The sequence below is a fragment of the Equus przewalskii genome, chromosome 1 (genome assembly GCF_037783145.1).
Source record: "Equus przewalskii isolate Varuska chromosome 1, EquPr2, whole genome shotgun sequence".
In the NCBI taxonomy this organism is placed as follows: domain Eukaryota; kingdom Metazoa; phylum Chordata; class Mammalia; order Perissodactyla; family Equidae; genus Equus; species Equus przewalskii.
Genome location: NC_091831.1, coordinates 39,971,971 through 39,995,194, shown reverse-complemented (window position 1 = coordinate 39,995,194; position 23,224 = coordinate 39,971,971). Strand labels below are relative to the sequence as shown.

General features: G+C 34.3%; 1 protein-coding gene across 1 annotated transcript; it reads right to left on the bottom strand.

Moving 5' to 3' along the window:
- Positions 1-3,541: 3,541 nt before the first annotated feature.
- Positions 3,542-21,795, bottom strand: LOC103542724 (gastric triacylglycerol lipase-like). The gene is given in 9 exon segments (XM_070619402.1): positions 3,542-3,775; positions 4,298-4,369; positions 6,431-6,502; positions 7,108-7,254; positions 17,176-17,312; positions 19,124-19,233; positions 20,122-20,320; positions 21,111-21,228; positions 21,694-21,795. Coding segments are annotated over 9 exon segments (1,191 nt in total).
- Between the last annotated feature and the right edge of the window lie 1,429 nt (positions 21,796-23,224).

Below are 23,224 nucleotides of genomic sequence, written 5' to 3'. Positions count from 1 at the left end.
TAGCCTATTTTCATCACCATTACACTTCATTGAAACCTGTTCCCTCTCTTCTGGTATTAGTGTATGGGTTTGTCCCATCCAGGCTTTGGTTAATGCCTGAGATACTTTTAAGCAACCAGCTCAACTTGGTTAGGACACTCTTCAGTAGTTAAATGAAGAGTGTCAGGCAAATAGCACCTTTACTGTTGCACCTATAAAGGGGAACATTTTTAAATGGTTAGAGCAGTTCCCCCTCCCCCTCAGATGATTTCAAGAGAGGTTTGCTTTTATGACAGTTGTGAGACCACAACTGTAAAATGTCTTATTTAGGACTCTTCTCAAAGGTAATCTCACCAAATGTTTGGTCCACCTTGGGAGTCTTAGGATCTTCATTTGTATGTTTAATAGGGTTGTTTTAATTCATGTACAGAATGAAAAAGAATTCTTTTAACTTAGAAATTCATAAAGCATAAATGATTTGCTTGATTGTGATTAAACTTGTAAGAAAGAATGAAGGTTAGATTCTCTTAGGCAGTTTCTATAGAAGAAATATAGATGAATATCAATTTTGAATGGTAGATGTAGAAGTATGGTTCTAATAGTGACTATGGATTTTTCTCTATAGGGCAATGATGAAGTCCTGAGCCCAGACTAATGGAAATGTTTCTTAAATGTGAAAATATTGTATTTAATTTTCAGACTCTGGAGTCAGACTCTCTGTGCCTGAATGCAAGCCTTACCACTCATAACTTGTGAGATTTTCAGCAAAATTGATTACTACAGACTGAACTCTATCCTCCCCAAATTCCTATGTTAAAGCTCTAACCCCAATAAGTTGGTATTCAGAGCCTGGGCCTTTGGGAGGTAATTAATTTTCTATGAGATAATAAGGTTTCATGATGAGATTAGTCCCCTTCTAAGAAGAGACCAGAAAGTGTGCTCTTCCTTTCTCTCTGTCATACAACAACATAGCAACAAGGTGGCTGCCTGCAAGCCAGGAAGAGGACAAGCAATAGGCATTGAATTGGTCAGCACCTTGATCTTGGACTACTCAGCCTCCAGAACTGTGAGAATTAAATATCTGTTGTGTAACCTACCCAGACCATGGCATTTTGTTCCAGCACCCCAAGAAGACTAAGACATTACAATTTCTTTCCTTGCCTCAACTTCTCCATCCCTGAAATAGAGACAGTAATTGTTCCTACCTTACAGTCATCTTTTTGAAAACTCTGTTATTTACTACTTGTAAATCCTCATAATGTGTCTGACACGTTGTTATCCTAAATAAATGTTAACTAGCTTTTTTCCTCCATAAAAATGCCATGAAAGTATGGATTTTCATCTGTTTGGGTCCCAGATGTATCCAACTGTTTTGTATAATGCCTAATACTTTGTAAGTGCCCTATGAAATATTTGTTGAGTGATTGAACTTCTCCAGACTCTCCTATTCTTTCTATGTAACTTAGGTTTTTCATAATCTTTTTGATTCTTTCAACTTCCCACTCTAACATTCAGCCCACAGTGACCAAAAATTGATTTATTTTTGCCTCTAATACATATAAGCAAATTTTAGAAAATTCTTTGCCTTTCTTGTTTCTCAAAGTTCAATTTTTATGTAAATGGTTTCCATCTGCTTTATCTCTATAATAAATATTACTCTATTCTTATTTGCTATTTTACAAACCAAAAATGTTACACAAACAAGTTTTCTCCATCTTCAAACATTCCTGCTTGAGTTGGTGAATTCTATGTGAAGCTATATTGGAAGGGAATTTCTAGATCTAGAAAGAGTTCTAGTTTGAGGAGAACTCTAAAAGCAGGTCCCGTTTGAGGAGAACTCTAAAAGCAGGTCCCCTTTATACTCAGAAGGCATATATCATGGTTAGTGCTTTCAGAATATCATCAGAATTCTCCCAGTTACCATAGGTTAAGTATATAATGTAGGATAGATACTTTCACAATCAGTATTAATTTGCATCACACAATGTGGCTTCTTTGAGGGTATCTGCATATTTCCTGTGAGGATCCATTAAAACGAAGACTCTAGCCATCATTTTGGAAAGATTTTCAACACCTGAGTTAGTGGCAATGACAAACAATTTGAATTTTGCCTTCAGTATTTTCCAGGCCTTTGCAACTGATATCATTAACAATCTATTCTCTTTTTCTGCTTCTTTTGAGTGTGTTTTTTGTGTAACGTTCTAACCCTTGATAACTCTACTATTTGCAATCTCCATCTTTTGTTCTCTTCCTTATCCAGGTCTTTTCAATAAAACTTTCTGCATTGGCTGGGCCCCTGGCTGAGTGATTGTTTGTCCACTCCCACTTTGGCGGCTCAGGGTTTCACCGGTTCTGATCCTGGGCATGGGCATGGCACTGCTCATCAAGCCATGTTGAGCTGGCGTCCCACATAGCACAACTAGAAGGACCTACAACTAGAATATACAACTATGTAGGGGGGAGTTGGGGAGAAGAAGAAGAAAAAAAATCCAAAAATTTGCAACAGATATTAGCTTAGGTACCAATCTTTAAACAAAAAACAAACTTTTGTGCAATTGGGGAAATGCTGTATATCTGTGCTTTACAATATGTTAAACAGCAACCACATATGGTTATTGAGTACTTGAAATGCAGCTAGTGAGACTAAGGAACTGAAATTTTAATGTAATTAAGTTAATTCTGAATTAAATTTATATAGCCATATATGACTACTGGCTATCTGATTGGACAGCACATTAGGACTGATAAATGAAAGAGGCCAAAGCATTTTGATAACCTTATATTATTCTTGGGCTTTCAATGCATATGAAGTGACTCAGTCCAGCAGCATCATATGTTTAAAGACTCAGATTCTTTTAGATCAATGTATGACTAAAAATAAATGCAACCCTGGGAGTCAATAAATAATGTCTCATCAACCTTAGACACTTTATATTTATTACTGATTGGCAAAGTTCTTGCTGAAACTACTAGTCCCGGGAAGAGCATTTTCCATAATAGAAAAGTGATTCTAAAAAATTTCTCCTATTTTCCACACTAGGCAACTCTAACGTAATCAGTTTCTTCAAAACAGTTACTCGATCATTAGAGGGTAAGTCAGGAGAAGTCCTGGTCTTGCTGAATTTCAGCCAAAAGGACTAATTGACAAGGTCTTTTCTGGTTTCCCTGCCAAAAAGTATGGCAGGCATTTTTATAGTCCTTCTCCAGTCACCACATCCCCTCAAATGCATACCATATAACTCAGTTTCTGCTTGCATAAATAAATATTTCAAGATTGTTTTATTGCCCGTAGAAAGTATGCTTACTCTTCAAAGATCTCTCTTCTTGTCAAAAATATCAAAATTCCTGTGACATGAAAAGCATTCACAAGATGAATGAAATATTTTATAAGTGCTCATTCTTCTTTGGTCTAGTACAAATGATTTAACAAAGTGATTCTGACTTATAAACCAAAAACCATTTAAACAAAAAAAGACAAGCAAGAAAACCTTTGCATTTGGAAAAGCAAACGGACCTCAGAAGAGGTAGGAAAATATGTGTGAAGCCAAAGAAATTTTCAACCTCATTGAGCTTCATTCATCATCGTGATGATTTCAGTGTCAATCTGATCATAAACATCTAACCCTAGCATAAAATCAAGATGATTGTAGGAAGGAATCTTCTTATGGTAAATGAGATTGGAGACTCTTGGTTCCAAATTCTTAATATCTATGGGATCCACCAGAATGTCCCGTCCACCACTCCACATTGCAGTTGGAACCCTCATATCCTCCACATGGTATAATGGAGGAGTGAGCTAAAGGAAAATGAGGAATGGTAATGTTTATGTTAACAGCATATTAAATTTCAAATAGTAAATTGATTATTTTCTTCTCTCATGAAATGATAATGGTTATTACCTGTTCATTAAGTCCATAGAAATTATCTATGGAATCTCAACCTTTGTCAGACAGAAATGGACTAATGTCTAAGCCTTTAAATTGTACTAACAAAATGATTTTCACAAACTAGAATCTCTGTGCTCCTTAGGTTCTTTATATGTGAAATGGTGACATTAGTAAATATTTGACAAATCTCATAAGGTGGTTGTGAGGTTCAAATGACATGACATATGGAACTGTGCTTTGTATAGTCTTGTGTTAAAAATTTATGCTTTATTATATTGAACCCATCCTTGGGTCTATCCTTATCATCTTCCCGGGAAATGTAAAGTACTGCATAATCTTTTAAAAACAAGCGTTTTCTGAGATTTTCAATATATTTTCATTTTTGTCTTTCAAAAAGGGCCAAAGAATTAAATTTTGAAAAGTTACCTTACCTGATTATGGTGTAGAATATTTAAAGATGGACTTCCCCAGTCATAAGCTTGACATGTACCTTTATTAGCCATCTTAAATAAAGATAAAAAACTATCACTTTAAAAATATTAAAAAATAAAACTAAAGATTACTGAGTCTCATTGCCTCATTTTACAATATGACCCATTGATTCAGATTCAATGTCCCCCATATATAAGTCCGGTACTCTTTCCACCATAATGCTATGTGTTCCTGGGTGAATGGCTACTAAAACATATTCCCAGAAAACTAGAAATCAGACAAATTGGCACAAATAACATGCTTTTAAGAAAAATATGAGTATATTTTACATACATTTTAATAATATTTAAACTATAGTAACTTATCATGCTATCTATTAAGGAAGGACTTAATAAACAGAATAAAAAATTAATTATGATTTTATGGGGATAAATTTGTTCTTGTCAAGGTATTTTAAAATGTAAATTTGTCATATCATTAAATTTTGCATTATATTTTATTTTTGTGGTACAAAGTAAATTTCAGTTTGTAACTATTTCTTAATAACTAAATATTTCAGATTACTAGAATCCAAGTTAATGAAGTATTACAGTACAAATAAAATAATCAATACTAATTTGCTAGCAATATAAAGACTGTTTTGTGCCTTACAATTTAATTGACATCAAAAAATATTTTCAAACAGATTAAATGTTTGCATTGAAAGTTGGTATGCAGAAAAAATTTTCATCTTTTACACAGAATTTCCTTTTTATAAAAATTTTCCCATGTCACTCCAAGATATGGTAATTTTGCCACATAGTAAGAAAGATTTCTGTTGCAAAGAATTGTCTCAGAATTGGAAGGAGTAAGAAATTGGCCTTTTGTAGCACTCTAATTGTCTGTTATAAATTGTTCAAGGACTAACTTTTCTACAAAGTGGAGATGCTAGGCAGTGGAAATGTTCTAAACGGATTTCTTCAAACAGGCAAATGGAATGAGACATCTCTTTTTAGGTGACATATGTTGCTTTGTTGATTATGGGCCAATGGAGTAAAAACATTCATGGCAGTGAAGACACATGAAATCCAAGAGTATCATCCATCTATAGATTTCAAATGGTATGTGCCTTGGAATAAGATGCTCTTGCACTATGTGAATAGGTATAAGCTTACACATTGGCAAAGGGAACTAGCAGGTGAGCTTATTTTGTCCCCAGTCTTTTGGCTGCCACATGGGAAATTCTTCTGGATGAGTAAAGAAGAAAACTTATCACAATTTACACATATACCTCAAAGGCTCCTAGGATTTCCACTATCACTAACCCCTGAAAATTGCCAAAACTGATGCTAAGTTGACACAAAATACATTTATACCAGTTTTCCACCTTGAATAGAAAAGAAAGCTATCAGTTTTTAGAGTAAAAGAAAGAACCAATTCTGCCTCTATCACGTTCCCCCTCCCCACACACACACAGGGGTGGTATCTGTTCTTGGCATCAAAGAAGTTCCCTTTCATTTCCCCAAAAAGGGCTGTTAATACTTTGGCCTCAAAACCAAACACATACTGAATCTTATCAAGTAGAAGATGTTTCAAATAAAAGAGAGAAGAAATAGAAGCAGGGAGAGAGGAGAAGAAAGAAGAAAATTAAAGAATAAAGGAGGAAATGTCTAAGAAATTTGTCATTTATTATTGTCATCTGGTTGGAGATGGCATATATAAATTATTTTTAATGAGACTATGAAAATAAACGACAGAAATGTTATGGATTGGTTTATGAAACATCTTCCTTTTTTGTTAAAGAACTTAAAATATCTCCTTTGATTATGGGATAACAAAGTTGAGTTGCCTGATAAAGTATAGGATGCCAAATCAAAGTGAATTTGGAGTATTATATTGGATATACGTATAACAGAAATTTATTCATTTATCTGAAATTAAATTTAACTGTGTCCTGTATCTTTATTTGCTAAACCTGGCAATGCTAAGTAAAAGTCATTTGACTGAAATTTAAGTTCTGCAATAACTTATTCTATTCTCCAAAATCATTTTTCTTATTACACCTCATCACGTAGCAATGCTTTTCTCCTCATACTTTTTATAGATATTAGAAATTCAATAAATACTGAGTGATAGAATTTGAAAAGTTATACCTGACCATAGTGTAACATATTTTGAATTGATGTTCCTGATGGCAGCTCTGTTAGATATACATCCATACGACTCTAGAAGAAAGAAAAACAATATACACATTTGTCAATAATTAGTTTCTTTCCAAGAATGACAATACTTCAAAATAGTAGAAGTGTGTTACTTCTATGATTCAGATCCCTCTTTAATCAATTTATAAGGAAACAAATGTTTTTTTCCGTAGCCAGAGGAATCTAAATCTCTTTGTGTTTTATATGGTAATATTTGATCAATTTTTTTTTCCTTGAGAAAGAATGATCTTTTCCTGAATAATCAGTTCTGGGATGAATGAAACTAGATTTATTAAAATGGAACAGAGGAAAAAGCTTAAAATTCCTTCACATATGATATTCAGATATACATTCAAATATGATATGAAGGCTTACATTTGAATTTTCTACATATTCAGAGAGATTACTTAATCTTAGAAATAATGAACTCTAGGACTTATGTGCAAAATACATCTTGGATTATAATATAGTTTACCTATATTAAAGAGGTTAAGATGGTATATAACATACCATATATATAGTATGTTAATTGTCCCAGGGTTTTAATTTTTACCTATCAAGATAATGATATAGCACCACTAACACAACATAAAGAAAAAAAATCACTTTAAATCATTAATGACACATACCTGATTTAAGTTTTGGGGATTATATCCACCCACCAATGTAATTAAATTGTTGCAAGCTGTATCAATTATCTCACGGTTGCACACATCCTGACCGATGATTTTATTGATATATTCATTGAGTAAAAATTCTTTTTCACCAAACAGGATCTGAAAATAATATATTTCAAGGATAACTTTTGACGGAAAAATGTGTTTGTCAACTACAAATCAAGAAAGATAGAAGAGGGGCCAGCCTGGTGGCATAGCAGTTAAGCTTTCACTTTCTGTTTTGGCGGCCCAGGGTTCACCAGTTCAGATCCCCGGTGCAGACCTATGCACCTCTTGTCAAGCCATGCTGTGGCAGGCATCCCACAGAAAAGGTAAAGGAAGATGGGCATGGATGTTTGTGCAGGGCCAGTCTTCCTGAGCAAAAAGAGGAGAATTGGTGGCAGATGTTAGCTCAGGACTAATCTTCCTCAAAAAAAAAAAAAAAAAAGATACAAAATTGCAATGTATTGCTGAATGGTAGGATGATTTAGTTCACTGTGAAATTCTACACATAATGTGAAAGAACTTGCCCAATAAAATAGTATGTGTTAGAAATGCTTTTTAGCAATTCAACTGAACTTGATCTCACTTCAGACAGAGAAAATAGTTTACTATAATTGAGCTAATGAAAATAAAACTGTGTATTTTTTGATGCTGAGCTACATATAAATGGAAGGGAAATGCACCCACAATTACAACACATACACGCAGGTGAGCAGGTAAAATTTGCTGACTTTAAAATATGTGCATTGTGAGAAAAGGTAATAAAATAGGATTTATAAAGTGAATTTTTAAAAAGACAGAAGATAAATTTTAAGAGATAGTGGAGCAGAGGAGGAAAAGTAAGTTAGATAAAGTGATAACAGACTAAGAGATGTGTAATAAAAGAGCAAGAATAGATAAGGGAGAAAAATGAAGAAAGTTTATTATAAAAAATGCATGTTTTCTTTGGATTTCACTTCAAGGAAAGGATAGTGGAAAAAGTATATTCAGAGAAACTAATGAGGTAAAAACAAAGGAAATTATTTTAGAGACCAGAATTCAATACCTCTCAAAGAAACTAAAAGAGGAAGATATGAAATTTGCATGTAAAAATGAATGAACAAATGTAAATCAAAAAGTAAAGCATAAAATTTTACATAATGTATGATTCCATTTACACACACTTTTAGAAATATAAAAACTAATCCTCTGTGACAGAAAACACTGTCACTATATTTGAGGTTGCTTAGGGCTGGGAGTGAGAGAATGACTGCTGCGAAGGGATAAATGGAAACTTTCTGGGGTGACTAAACTATTCCATAGCTTTATTTTGGTGGTAGTTACATGGATTTTCACATTTGTCAAAACTTACTGGAAAATATGTTTAAAATGAGCTCATATTGTTGTATGTAAATCATACCTACATTAAAATAATGAAAAAATAACATAAAAGATCATAAAAATGACAAACATACAGTTTGAAGCAGCACCACACAAGGTAGATATTAGAAAGAAAAACCTACAGCACAAAGACATAATCTTTGGATGTTAAGAGAAGATACTCTGTATGCATTTTCCATGAAAAGGGCACAGCTAAATTATGAGTGAAATTAATTCCACAGAAAGAGGCTCCATCTAGAGTACATCTGGGTAGAAGGTAATGAAAACCAAAAAGTACTACATACATAGAGACTTTAAACAATCCAATAATTTGATTTATTTGAAATATTTATAACATGACTTGGGAATATTAGAGAACCTACATTCTTTTCAAGCATACAACAAAAAATTTTCGAAAGTTGACCACGGATGTGACTTCCATATTGGTGGCAAAAGATCTCCAAAAAGCCACTCCTTAATAATAGTAATGAGAACTGTCAAAATCAATGTTTTGATAATTCTGGAAATTAACGAAAAGCACACCGTGGTCCATAGATTGTATCTATAAGAAAACTACCTTGAATCTTGGTAAAAATAGTGAATTATGAGAGGTTTTAGCTTGTGATAATCCTGTGTGCCTTTCCTAGCTCTGCAGCAGCTTAGAAAAACAGGAACCTTCAAACCAATGTAGCTTTGTAAAACAGCAGCTTAGCAGGTACTGGAAAGGAATGAATGGGATTGAAGCTCCTCAAAATGCCCAACCTCCAGTGAATTGACATTATTCAACCTGTCTGGCAGATCTTGGAAAAAGCTTATTGATAGAGTTTGTCTTTATTTGACCTGACTCATAGCTTACTAAGTGGGAAAAGCCCTATCTCATCTTTAGAGACCTATGAGACACTAGCAAACATATTAACGTACGCATAATTGGAATCTAGAAGGGGAGGAGAGAAAGGTAAGAAAGAATATTCGAAGGAGGAATGGCTAAAAAATTCCCAGATTTGATGAAAGGCATTTTTCTTCATATAAAAGAGGGTGAACAAACTCTAAGTAGGATGAACTCAAAAGAGATCCAGACAAAGACACATCATAGTTAAACTGTCAAAAGATGAAAACAAAGAACTTTGAATGCAGTGAGAAGCAATTCAGCATATAAAAGGAATCCTCATCAAAATTAACAGATGATTTCTCAACAGAAACAAAAGAGGCTAGAAGACAGTGAAATGACATATTCAAAGTTATAAAAGAAAAAGAGGTCAACCAAGAATTCTATATCTAGCAAAACTACACTTAACCAAAGACATTTCCAAAGAAACAAAAAATTAGAGAATCACACACTAGCAGATCTGACCTACAAGAAACACTAAAAAGAGTCTTCAGACTGAATGAAAGGAACTAGCCAGTAACTAGAAGAATTCACATCAATAAATAAAGAGGATCAGTAAAGGAAAGTACATAGGTATCGATAAAAGACAGTAAAAATGTATTTTTGTTTGTAATTCTTTTTTTCTCCTCTCTCATTTAAAAGGCAATAATTATAATAATGTGGTGATGGACTTATATATAATTTATATGAAAAGAATAGAATAGAGGGAGAAGAAATTGAACAATATTGATCAAAGTGTTTGTATACTGCTAAAGTTAAGTTAGTATTAATCTAAACTAGATTGTTTTAAGACGTCATTTGTAATCCTCAAGGCAATAAAAAACACACAAAAGACATAGTATAAGAAACAATAGTAGAATTTAATGGTACACTAAAAATATCTATTTAACACAGAAGTTAGTAATGGATGGATAGAGGAACAAAAAGGCGTAAGACATATAGAAACCCAATAGCAAAATGGCAGAAATAAATCTAACTTTATTAGAAATTCTATTAATTCTAAATGGACTAAACACTCTAATCAAAAGATAAACATTAGTAGAATAGATTAAAAAAACATGGTCCACTACAGATTCAATGTAATCCCTACAAAAATCCAATCTGCTATTTTTGCAAAAATTGATAAGCTTGTTCTAAAACTCACATGGAAATGCAAGGGACCCAAACTAACCAAAACCATCTTGATAAAGAGAAAAAAGTTGGAGGACTCACTCTTCCTCATTTCAAAATTTATTACAAAGATATAGTATTCAAGGTAGTGTCGTATTGGCATAAGGATAGACATATAGATAAATGGAATAGAATTGAAAGTCAGGAAATAAATCGCTATATATATAGTTTTTTGTGTGTATATATATGATATATATATAATATATTATATATAATATTTATATAAGGGTTTATATATAATATATATATTATATAGGAATATATAGTCAATTTTCAACAAAGGTGCAAGGAAATTAAGGAAAGAATAGTCTGCAAAAACCAATGGTGCTATGACAATTCAATGTTCATATAAAAAAATTAAATTAGGTGCCAGCCCAGTGGCATAGTGGTTCAGTTCAGCGTGCTCCACTTCAGTGGCCCAGGTTTGCCTGTTTGAATCCTGGGAGTGGACCTACACCACTCATCAAGCCAGGCTGTGGCAGCATCCCACATATAAAATAGAGGAAGATGGACACAGATTTTTAGCTCAGGGCCACCTTTCCTTAATCAAAAAAAACGAAAAAAAAGAAAAAAGAAAGAAATTGTCCTCTTTCCTTACACCAAATACAAAAATTAACTTAAAATGGATCACAAACCTAAATGAAAGAAGTAGAATTATCAGAATTTTAGAAGGAAAGGAGGAAATCTTTTTGACCTTGGTTTAGGCAATGATATTTTAGATATGACACCAAAAACAAAAGGGACAAAAGAAAAATGAATCGGACTTCATCAAAATGAAAACTTTTGTGCTTCAAAGGACATCATTAAGACAGTTAAAAGAAAGTGTATAGAATGGGAGAAAATATTTGCAAGTCATATATTTGATAAGGGATTTGTATCTAGAATACATAAAGAATTCTTATAACTCAACAGTACACAAATAACCACAAATGAGGAAAAGATTTGAGTAGACATTTCTCCAAAGAAGAGAAATAAGTGGCCAATAAGTAAGTGAAACAATATTTAACATAATTAGACATTACGGAAATGCAAATCAAAACTGCAATGATACACTACTTCAAACCCACTTGGATGGCTATGATAAAAAGACAAGGTAATAACAAGTGTAGGCCAAGATGTGGAATGCTCATAAACTCCTGGTGGGAATAAAAATAATGATACAGCTACCTTGGAAAACACTTAGGAGTTTCTTAAAAATGTTAAACATAGAGTTATCATATACCCAGTATTCAATTCCCAGGTGTATGCCCAATAGAAATGAAAACTTTTAAACAAATATTCATTGCAATATAATTCATAGTAGCAAAAAAACTGGAAACAATTGCAGTGTCCACTAATAGACTGATAAATGGAAAAATAAAAGTGGTGTATCCATACAATGAATATTATTCTGCTATGAAAAGGAAGGAAGTACTGATACATGGCCCAACATGGATGAACATTTAGAAATTTATGCCACGTGAAAGAAGCTAGACACAGAAGACCACATATTGTATGACTCAATTTATATGAAATGTCTAAAATAGGGAAATCTATAGAGATGGAAAGTATATTAGTGTTGGCCAGGTACTAGGAGAAGGGGACAATAGGATGTTTCTTTCTGAGATGATGAAAATGTCCTGGAATCAGATAGTAGCCATAGTTAAAACAAATAAAAATCCATGAAATGAGTTTTCAAACAGCAGATATCAGACAGCACAAGATAGTGATCACTGAAAATAAAAAGTGAAACAAACAAATTGAGGCCAACAGTTGCTCAGCTATTGGCTGAAGACTAATCCCCGACTGCAGTAGAAGAACCCAGGAAAAGCTGGGCAAGCTGTGTGAATTAATGAGATAGGGTTGAGATTTGGGAGAAAGCCATGGTAGGTAAATTTACTATGGTAAAAAAGGAGAGAGAATGAGAGAGAGAGCAAGATAGCTGAAGGGAGAGAGAGAGATATCTGGACATTTACAGAGGTTCCACCTGGATTCTTCAGCTTGGTACACATCTGTACATGCATTTGAAGAAACATACTCAAGGCCAAGAAATGAACCACTTGAAAAAGTTAGAGGTAAAAATTCCTGGAGCTAGAAGGTCTGAAATAGTGCCAGTCCCCATCAACCATATTTGAAAACCTCATAATTAACCATTATTAGAGTAATTAGTGGGTAATTGACTCAGAAGAAGGAAAAAATAGACCTAGACTAAAGGCCGTTCTGGTTTCTACTAACAAAGCAAAAGAGCAAGTCTCAGAATGAGTAAACTGTTTCCAAGTAAGTTAATTGCATGCCACAAGAAAAGCTCAAAACCCTGTCCAGGAATATGGAAATATCCAGCACCCAACAAGAAAGAATTCACAAACATTGACAGTCAATGAAAAAACACCAGTCACACAAAGAAGGAGGAATTAAGTCCATATGAGGAGAAAAATAAATCAATAGAAAGACTGAGAACACAGGTGATGTAATTGTTAGACAAGAATATAAAAGTCATTTAAACTATATTCCTCATGTATAAGACAATAGAGGAAAAAATAAGCATGCTAAGTAGAAATATGGATGATACGAAAAGACTAAAACTGAAGTTTTAGAAATGAAACCTAAAATGTCTGCGATGTAAAACACACTGCATAGGATTAGTAGCAAATGAATAGTGCAGAAGAAAAGATTATTTAACTTGAAGACATAAAAATAGAAACTAACCAAAAAGCAACATGGAGAGAAAAAATACTGAAAAGATATAAACACGTATCAGTGACGCATGGGACAACTTTAAAAGTCCTAATACATGTGTCATTGTAGCCCCTGAGGAGAGGCTAGAGAGGTGGCCCTAGAGAATATACTTGAAGAAAGAATTGCTGAAATTTTTAAAGTTTGATTTTCCCAAACAATGTACCCATAGATCAAAAAAGCTTAATGAATTCCAAGCATAAGAAACATGAAAAAATTATACCAACACACATAATAAAAAAAAATTGCTTAAAACTGGTAATAAAAGAAAAAAACTAAAGTGGTCAGAAAAAAGACATTGCATAAGGGAGGGAAAATCGTAACAATAAAAGACTTCTTTTTGGAAACAATGCAAGCCAGGAAACATGGAGCAACATCTTTAAAGTATCAATGAAAAATAAAAAAAACATATAAACTTAGAATTCTATCCCCAGTGAAAATATCTTTCAGAAACTAAGGCAAAATGTAGGTAATTTATAAATCAAAAACCTGATATAATTAATTATCAACAATAGAAAAAATGTTAAAAGAAGACCTACAATCACAAGGAAAATGATACCAGATGGAAATCAGGATCTGCACAATGAAATGAAGAGTGCAAGAAATAGTAAATACATAGGAGTATACAAAAGATGGCTTTTCTTGTTTTTTTAAGGGAGAAATAATTTAAAAGACAAATTGCTGTTTAAACAAAAAAAAATGACAATGCGTTTTGGTGTTGATAACATATGTCAACCTAAAAGATATGACAAAAGTAGCACAAGCGCCAGGAGAGGGGAAATGAGAATTTATTGTTTTAAGGTTATGATACTATATGTTAAGTAGTAAACATTACTTGCACATATGCTGTGATAAATGAAAGAAATATACTATAAACCCTGAAGGAACCATGAAAAAGCAAAACAAAATAAATTGATATACTTAATAAGCCAATAAAGGAGATAAAATGAAATCATAAAATATACCCAATTAATCCAAATAAGGCAAGGGGGTGGAATAAGACATCAAAAGAGAAATTGAGGTATTTTAACTTGATTGAAAATGAAATCATAACATATTGAAATTTGTTTGATATCCCTAAGGCAATGCCTGGAAGGAAATTTATAGCCATAAGTGCTTAAATTAGAAAAGAAGAAAGTTTAGAAAGCAATGATCGAAGAAACCAGAAAAGGAAGAAATTACTAAATCCAAAGTTCGAAGAAAGGCAACGATAAAGACCAAGTGGAAAGCAGTGAGCTATTAAGAAAACAATAGGGCAAATCAATTAAAACCAAAGCCTAGTTCTTTGAGAAGATTAATAAAATTGGTGTCTTTAGCCAGACTGATCAGGACAAAATGGAGAGATGCAAAAAATTACCAATATCTGGAACAAGAAAAGGGACATCACTACACATTCTATAGATATTAAAGGATTAGTAAGGAAATATTGTGTTTAGTTTTGTAGCAAGCAATTCAATAACTTAGATAAAATGGGCATATTGTTTGAAGAAATATTATCGATATTTATTCAAACATAAATAGATAACCTGTATAGCCATAAGTCTATTAAAGAATTTGAATTTGTAGCTAAACACTCCCAACAGAGAATTCCAGGCTCAGATGACTTTACTGGCAAAATATATCAAATATTTATAAAAGGTAGAATATCAATTTTATATGGTCTCCTCCAGAAAAATGAAGCAAAGGAATACTTTCCAACTCACTTTATGAGGCCAGCATTACTCTGATACCAAAATTAGAACAAGAGATTATAAGAAAATAAACTATATCCAATAGACTTCATGAATACGTGTACAAAAATGTTTAACAAAATTTTTGCAAATTGAAGACACCAATATATAAAAAGTATAATACATCAAGAAAAAATGCAGTTTATTCCTAGAATGAAACATTAGTTTAACTTTCAGAAAATCTATCAATGTAATTCACCTTATTAACAGACTACAAAACAAAAATCATGAGATCGTCTCAATAGATGCAGAAAAAGTATCAAACAGTATCAATGTTCATTCCTGATAGACATTCTCAGTAAACTAGGACTAGAAGGTAACTTCCTTAAACTGATAAAGTGTGTCTAAGAAAACCCCTTACTAAATATCATATAATAGTGAAAAACAGAATACTTACCCTCTGAAGAGAGAAAAGGATGTCTGCTCCTGCTATTTATATTCAACACTGTTCTGGAGGTGTTAGCCAGTACAGTAAGGTACACTCACACAAATTAAATTTAAAAAGTATCAACACTAAAAAAAAATTAAGAAATAAAACTTTTTCATAGAAAACATGATCCTCTAAATATAAACCTCTTTGAATCTACAAAAGAGCAATTAGAACTAATATGTGTGTTTAGCAAGGTTGTAGGATATAACACCATATACAAAAATCAACTTTTTTGTATATACTAGCAAGAAACAATCAGAAATTCTTATTTTTTAAAAGCTGAGAGAAACTGGAGAGGCCTTAAATAAATGGAGATGGAGATTATTTTCATGAACTGCAAGATTCAACTTCTCAATAAAGTTTTGGGTTCTTTTTTTTTGGTTTGCTTTGCATAACAGAAATTGGCAACTAATTTTAAAGTTTAGTGCAAGATATTATTATAGGACAATAATTTTTTTTGCTGAGGAAGATTCACCTTGAGCTAACATCTGTGCCAGGGTTCTTCTATTTTGTATGTGGGTCGCTGCCACAGCACAGGTGCTGACGAGTGCTGTAGGTCTACACCCAAGAACCAAACCTGGGCTGCCAAAGTGGAGTGCACTGAACTTAACCACTAGGCTGTGGGGCTGGCCCCCAATAGGAAAATAACTGAAAAAGAAGAATAAAGTTGGAGAACTCACAATTCCTGGATTCCAGAATTACTATAAAGATTTTCACAAGGATGAAATGTCTAGCAAGTTTACCCAACAACATTAGCAAGTTACAGATAAGGTTAAGAAAGCAGTTGCTTTTATTTTTAATGATATGCCTAAGTCTAAATGCTAAGTAACACTTTTTATATAAAAAGAAGCAAAACAAATACATGGCAATATTATCCATGTTTTTGAGTAAATATATATGTAAATACATAAAAGTAGCTGGAAATATAAGCAACAAACTAGTACAAGTCATAAGCTCCAAGGAGAGGAGATGAATGGATGCAAGTATACATACGAAAAGACGCTCAATTATTAGTCATCAAGTAACCACAGATTAAAACCACAGCAAGAAACCACTCCAAACCAGTTAGAACGACTGAAATTTTAACCTGAAAGTATCAACTGATGGCAAAGATGCAGAGGAACCATTACCATCACATTATGTTGGTGATGCAAAATGGTACAGGCACTTTGGAAAACTGATGTTTTTAATGAAGTTAAACATACATTGACTACATGGTCATTGTTGTTACCACTCACACTAGGATTTCCAATACTTTTATCTATCATTCATTAAGATATTTCCTAAATTCTCTACAATATTCCTGTACTAAATATATAATTAATGTAATCACTGCAGGTGTAATGGGGAGACTTTAGTGTAGAGGGAGCAAGATGATGGCAAATGAAGGAAGTTGAAAGTGGAAAAAACTCATTCAACCTATTGAAATTTCAGTGTGCAAAATTAAAAGAGAAATAGAGATTTTGATTTGCATAAGGAGAAACTGCTTAATAATTATTTCAAAAGATAGACAATACATACAAGGAATAAAAGGGGGAAAAAAAGCTTGACGAACTGGGTAATGCAAGGCTGAGCACCAGGCAGAATGCAACATCAAGTTTAGGAGAGCTGCATTAGGAGAGAGCAAAGTCAGCAAGGGAAACTCAGGATTTTAATCCAGCAGGAGGCTATGTCAGCATCTCTCTTCTTTAGCTTGGTTCACATTTCCTCATTTTTAAAACTATGAGCATATCCTGTAAGGAATCACAAACCTTGAACAGTTGTGGGTCGATGTAAGAAGTGAAGCGCAAAACACTTGTTACGTATTTAGCAGTGGCAATTGGAGCCAGTGCAAAATTGATTTTAATCTTTTCAGCCAGTTGTGGATTTGTTGCAAATGCTGCAAAAGCTGGAAGGAAACAAGAGAATGGACTAGTTTACGGGTTCTCTCTTTCTTCAAATTTCCATTGACATTTGGCTGGTTCACCTAAGATTACATAATATGCATGTTACCTTACCATATATTCCAAACTGGTCTCTAGGGATTTCCCCTACACCTAACCCTGCACATTACCCCCAGATTGATTTCTCTAAATCCCATTCGGTTTGTCTGAGTGGTTGCTGATTCTGTAGCGTGACATTCAGTGATCCCTGGTGTTTTATTTCATTAGTAAAAAATCTGGAAAAAATAAACCACTCCTGTTCCCATTGACCAATTTCTCTCACACTTTCAGGATTCTAATTGGCACTTAGATGTTTTCCTCTCTGGGTGGTTCTACCTGTTTTTTCTCTACTGATTACTTGGAATCTGTATTACATGTACTGAGGACCTAGATACATCCTCTACTCTTTTGGCCTCTTTACAAGAGAGGCTGAGTAATCTGTCTTTCAAAGACCAGCCATATTTAAAGTTCAGCTCAACATTCTTTTTTTTCCACAAAATATTCACTAATAACTGTGTTGAAAGACATGTCTTCTTCCATGGCCACAGGATGACTATCATGGTCCCAGACATTTTTGCCTTCATGGGATTGTTCCTCTGCACACACACAAAAAATGTAAAACCATATTTTGTGACTGTATTGATATAAAGATGAATATGTTCTAAGATGGATTATAGTCATTCTTCTGTTTTTAAAAGAAATTAAATATTTTTTTTTGGTCCCTAAATTGTCATGAACTCTAAGAACTTGGCCTCCCATGCCTAATGGGTTAGCCAGGTCTGTCTTCTCGGCTCGCCTCTTTCCTGTCCGCCTGACTACCAACAAGCCTTCTAAAAATGCTCTTCCTTTTGCAGTGGTTCTCCAGCAGTGGTAACTTTGCCCCTCAAGGAACTTTTGGCAATGTGTTGGGACATTTATGGTTGTCATAATTCCAAGGATGGAGAGGGAGGAGTGTGCTACCAGAATGTAGTGGGTAGAGACCAGAGATGCTACTAAGCATCCTTCTATGCACAGGGCAGCCCCCCACAGCAAAAAAATATGTGGTCAAAATATCAGTAGAACTGAGGGTGAGAAACCCTGCATTACTGGATTGTGAGCTTTGAGGCAATGAGATTTCTTTAGTATACAATTTACATTGCAAATATCAGTCAACAAAGTATATTTCAAATAGTAGCTACACTGCACGGTTAAACAAATGAATACTTGAATTAATTAGAAATGTTTTCCTGGCCAGTTGATAGGTTTGGAAGCATCTAGTCTATTGGATTTTCAGTATGAAAATTAACATGCCTCACACCAACCTAGAGCAAAACCAGGAAAAGCTCAAAGAAAGCTCACTGGGCAGCAGAATGTAACTGCCCAAAGAAGCCAAACTAACAAGGCTATAGTTTTTTCATAAAGAGTGTCAACACATCAGCTTTCTAATAAGCAAGCACTATAAGGAAAAGAAAAAAAAAATACATGCCCAGTCCTCAGTCTTGGAAATTCCAGTTGCAGAGAATCTAAACAAACATCTTGTTTAAAGTGTGTGGTGTGATTGGAAAGATGATATCCATTACTTTTCTTTTTAAAAGATATGCACCTATATATCATCATAAAACAATTATCACTGGCTTTTAAATTTTGTTCCTTTTTGGCTTGTCTGTATGTTCTGATTAATTATAGTGAATATATGTGATTTCTAAAAATGAAATTCTTTTTAAAAAGAAATGTTTTATTTGTTGTTTTTTGAAAGAAAGATTGTAGCACAATCAGACTTCAGTTTCTCTTAGCATACCAATCAGGGTGTCCTGGGAATGGCCCACATAGTAAATTTGCTTTTGTCCTGTTTTCTTCACAATGAAATCAATGGTGGCTGGAAGATCATATTTCACCATTTCATCAAAATTGCATGAAACAAAAATGGATAAAACTTGTTTTAATTTTTTTTAGTCATAAGAAAGTTATTTTCAAGTTTTAAATTATAGACTTAAAAAGCCCCTCTAAATGAGACCTGGGTAGTAAGAGGAAACATTGACTTAAGACTTTCTATAAGTTAACTGTTACTGTGCTACCTGCTTGTAAGCACCACTTTATTCAATGCTCACAAAATACCTTTGAGATAAGTTTATAATTAGGTATATTGTAGACCTGGAGAAAGCAGAAATGTGCTGTGATCATAGCCAATAATTGCTAGACTAAATTTCAGAGTACTCTTGTTCTAGGAGCCAAGTTCTAACTAAGACATTAAATTATACGACTTTCCCATAAAATAAATATGAGAAATATACTATTTAAAATTAGGTAGCAGACAAAAAAAGTTTCTAGAAGTGTAAAGAGGAAAATAGAAAGTTTATTTGTTTTGGTAAATGGACAAGGACAGATGCTGTTATATTATTCTACTACTCTGTGGCCCAGAGCCACCTGGTACATTTTTACCCTTGTCTTCTCCTCCCCCCTCCACTTTTCTTTTCTGAAAACACTAGGATGCACACTCAAAGTAAATAGTAGTGGATGGCTTGGCAATGTATTAATATTTAGGAAGCTGGGGGAAGAGTAGGAAATAATGTCTTTTTCACATGTTTTCTTCTTAATTCTTAGGCACATTAAAAACAATATAAAGAAAAATCTAGAGCAATTTTTCCATATAAATATTTAAAATATCATTCAATAGTTACGTATTTTAACAAAATACCTTTATTCCAGTTCTGCAAATTTATTTAACTATTAATAATATAAATAAACATTTAGCCAATTTTTAAGTCCAAAAAACACAATACAGATTTTTTTCCCTACCTGAAAGCCCAGAATTCTTTGGAGTCTGTTTCCAGGTACAGGTGTTTCCTGGATCACCTATTTCCTCTGCTGCTTCCCATCCACACATCATAACCAGCATCGGCCAGAAGAAAGCCCAGGCTATTGTTGGGAGGATTACAAATCCAGATACTGGAAGTTAATAGCACACCATGCTGTAAATACACAACAGGCTTTTGGACTGAAAAGAAAGAATGGAAAATGTTTTATAACAGGAAAATCCATTGCAAATTACAACACAGGTTTTCAAATCACCATAACATAGTTAGGACTGTTTGGCTTGTATCCCAAAGAAACGTGCTAACAATTTATTACATTTATTTTATATGAACAAATATTATTCCATAATCCTCAGGGCAGTAGAATTGCCGCTTCCTATTCTTGCCCCACTTCCTCAAGTGTAAATTTCCCTGGTGGATGATTTTAATTTCTAAGATTTACAGGTTATATTCTTTCTAAGTAAAGAGTTTATACTTTGTGAAAAGCAAAAGAGAAATATCCAGAAACAGGAATGCTTTGGGACCCCTAAAATTCATGTGCTGATTATTAAAGAGAAAAGGTGCCTTCCTGAAGTTGAATAGCATCTGCATTCTCTGAGCGCTTAGACAGAAAGGAGGAGTGAACCAGATCACTGCTGTCACACTAGGAAGAGCAATTATGAACACTTACTTCAGTAAACTGAAGCATCCCAGAGAATAATGTGGTTGAAAGTTCTAGGGCTTCTATTCAGGGCCTCTGAGTTCCCACCCAGCACATCAAACAAAATCCATGGGCCTGTGTACGCTCCTGTTTCTCATCAGGGAAGACAATGTGTCACTCAGACCCTTGGCTTTATCTCAGAAAGTCAAGGAGTAGCACTTTGGATTTTTCATGAGTAACTTAATTTCAGCTTCTCTGATTAGAAGGTATTTGACTAGAATGTATTTGATTCAAGACTTGAGTTTCATTTTTCTCCCTCATTCCAATCCTACCTGAATTATTAGAATCATTCTTCCCATGAGGAATTCGGTAGAGGAGAAGGACGTAGCCATCTGCAGTTAGCACTTCATATGCTTCATGTGGGTAAACCCAGTAGGAAATTGTCTCACTCTAAATGGAGAAAAGACAAAATATTCAGCTTCATGAATTCCCTTGGCCATTTTTATGCTTCTTAAAGTAGAATTTCTCATTGGTTGGGGTAACATATACTATGTACAGAGAGCTTTCAGATTTTAATAATAATTTTTTTTTTGAGGAAGATTAGCCCTGAGCTAACATCTGCTGCCAATACTCCTCTTTTTTGCTGAGGAAGACTGGCTCTGAGCTGACATCTGTGCCCATCTTCCTCTACTTTTTATATGTAGGACGCCTGCCACAGCATGGCTTGACAAGTGGTGCATAGCTCCGCACCTGGGATCCGAACCGGCGAACCCTGGGCTGCCAAAGCAGAAAGTGCAAACTCAACCACAGTGCCACCAGTCTGGCCCCTAGTAAATTTTTAAAAGCTGAATGAAAGTAATAGCGCCAAGATCTTTGGAAGTGCGTTTTTTTAAATTAATGATAAGAATAACTTACAGTATTCATATTGGCTTCAGGGTTGACAGGTTGTTTTCCAAGTAAACAAAAGGCATTTCCAAACATAGGGACAAAGTACACTGTTGAAAGTAGCCACCACATTTTGAACCTACTGGGGGAAAAGTTATTAGCACGATGCAGTAAATGCTACAGTGTAAAGTCATGTTATTGGCTGCCTTGCTATTTGCTTTACAGAGTTTCCATTTGTCACCTTATCCTCTGGTTCTCCCTGTGTCTTATCGCCTTGTCTGTTAGATGGTTTTACAACATTTCTGTTATTCTGCTCATTTCCTTTCAGTTGTGCACAGGATTCTGATTTCCCAAAGAATCTTTTATCTATCAAACTTCCCTGTAGACTAGATGTCAGATCGACTATTTACTATCTGTAACAGGTTAAATTGTTTCCCTCCCCCACCCCCCAGACCAAAAAAAGACATGTTGAAGTCCTAACACTTAGTACCTCAAAATGTCACTGCATTTGGAAAGAGGTTATTGCAGATTATTTAAGTTAAATAAAGATTAAGTTAAATTAAGATTATGTAATTTAAGATGAGGTGATGCTGTAGTAGAATGAGCCCCTGATCCTGTGCGACTGGTGTTCTTCTAAGAAGATGACCATGTGAAGACAGAGATACCGAGGGAGAAAGACATGTGACAACGAAGGCAGAGACTGGAACCAGGCAGCTGGCAAACCATTAAAAGTCAGGAAGAGGCGATGAAGGATTTCCCTACAGGTTTCAGAGGGAGCATGGCCCTTCAAACACCTTAATTTCAGACTTCTAGCATCCAGAACTGGTATAATATTTGGTTACTTTAAGCCACTCAGTTTGCGGTACTTAGTTGGGACAATCCTAAGAAACTGATACACCGTCTGTCAGAAAAGGGAAAGAAAATTATCACCTGGACTGATCTTCTTGATTGAAATTGTGAATAAAACAAGGCAGTCCATGATTCACTGTCTGTTTTGTATGTGAGAACTTCCTTTAATCACTTAAAAAAGGCAGACCAAATTTTACGCAAACGTTAACAATAGAGGGCAATTTTTGTATTGTTGCTTTAAAATGTCTAGATTCAAAGACGACCTATTAAGTAGCTCTTTTGTTCACTCGCTGTACTACACATCTTTCATGCTACTTAATCACGGACCAATGCTCTATTTCAAATTTATAGGTGTCCTGATTCCTCTCCATTCCTACTGCAAAGATCTACACCAACTCTTCCCCTTTCTCTAATGGATATTTTTCCTAATGGACGTCGGTACAGCAGAACCCCCACTCTCACCCCAACCTTGGAAATGCTCCCTTGTCTCCCATTTCCAGCTCCCAAATTTTTCCAAAGTTGCAGACTTCTAGTTTCCTCTGCTCTCTACATGAAACCCCCATATCCAAGCTATCCTGTAGTTTTCCTGGGCTGCAGTCTTTAGCTCTAACCATGACACATTGATTCAACAAAAAAAGTTTAGCTTGAGGGATACACAAAAGAATGGAATATTCTCTGCCTTCAAGGTGCTTACAAGCTAGTGATAGTTCAG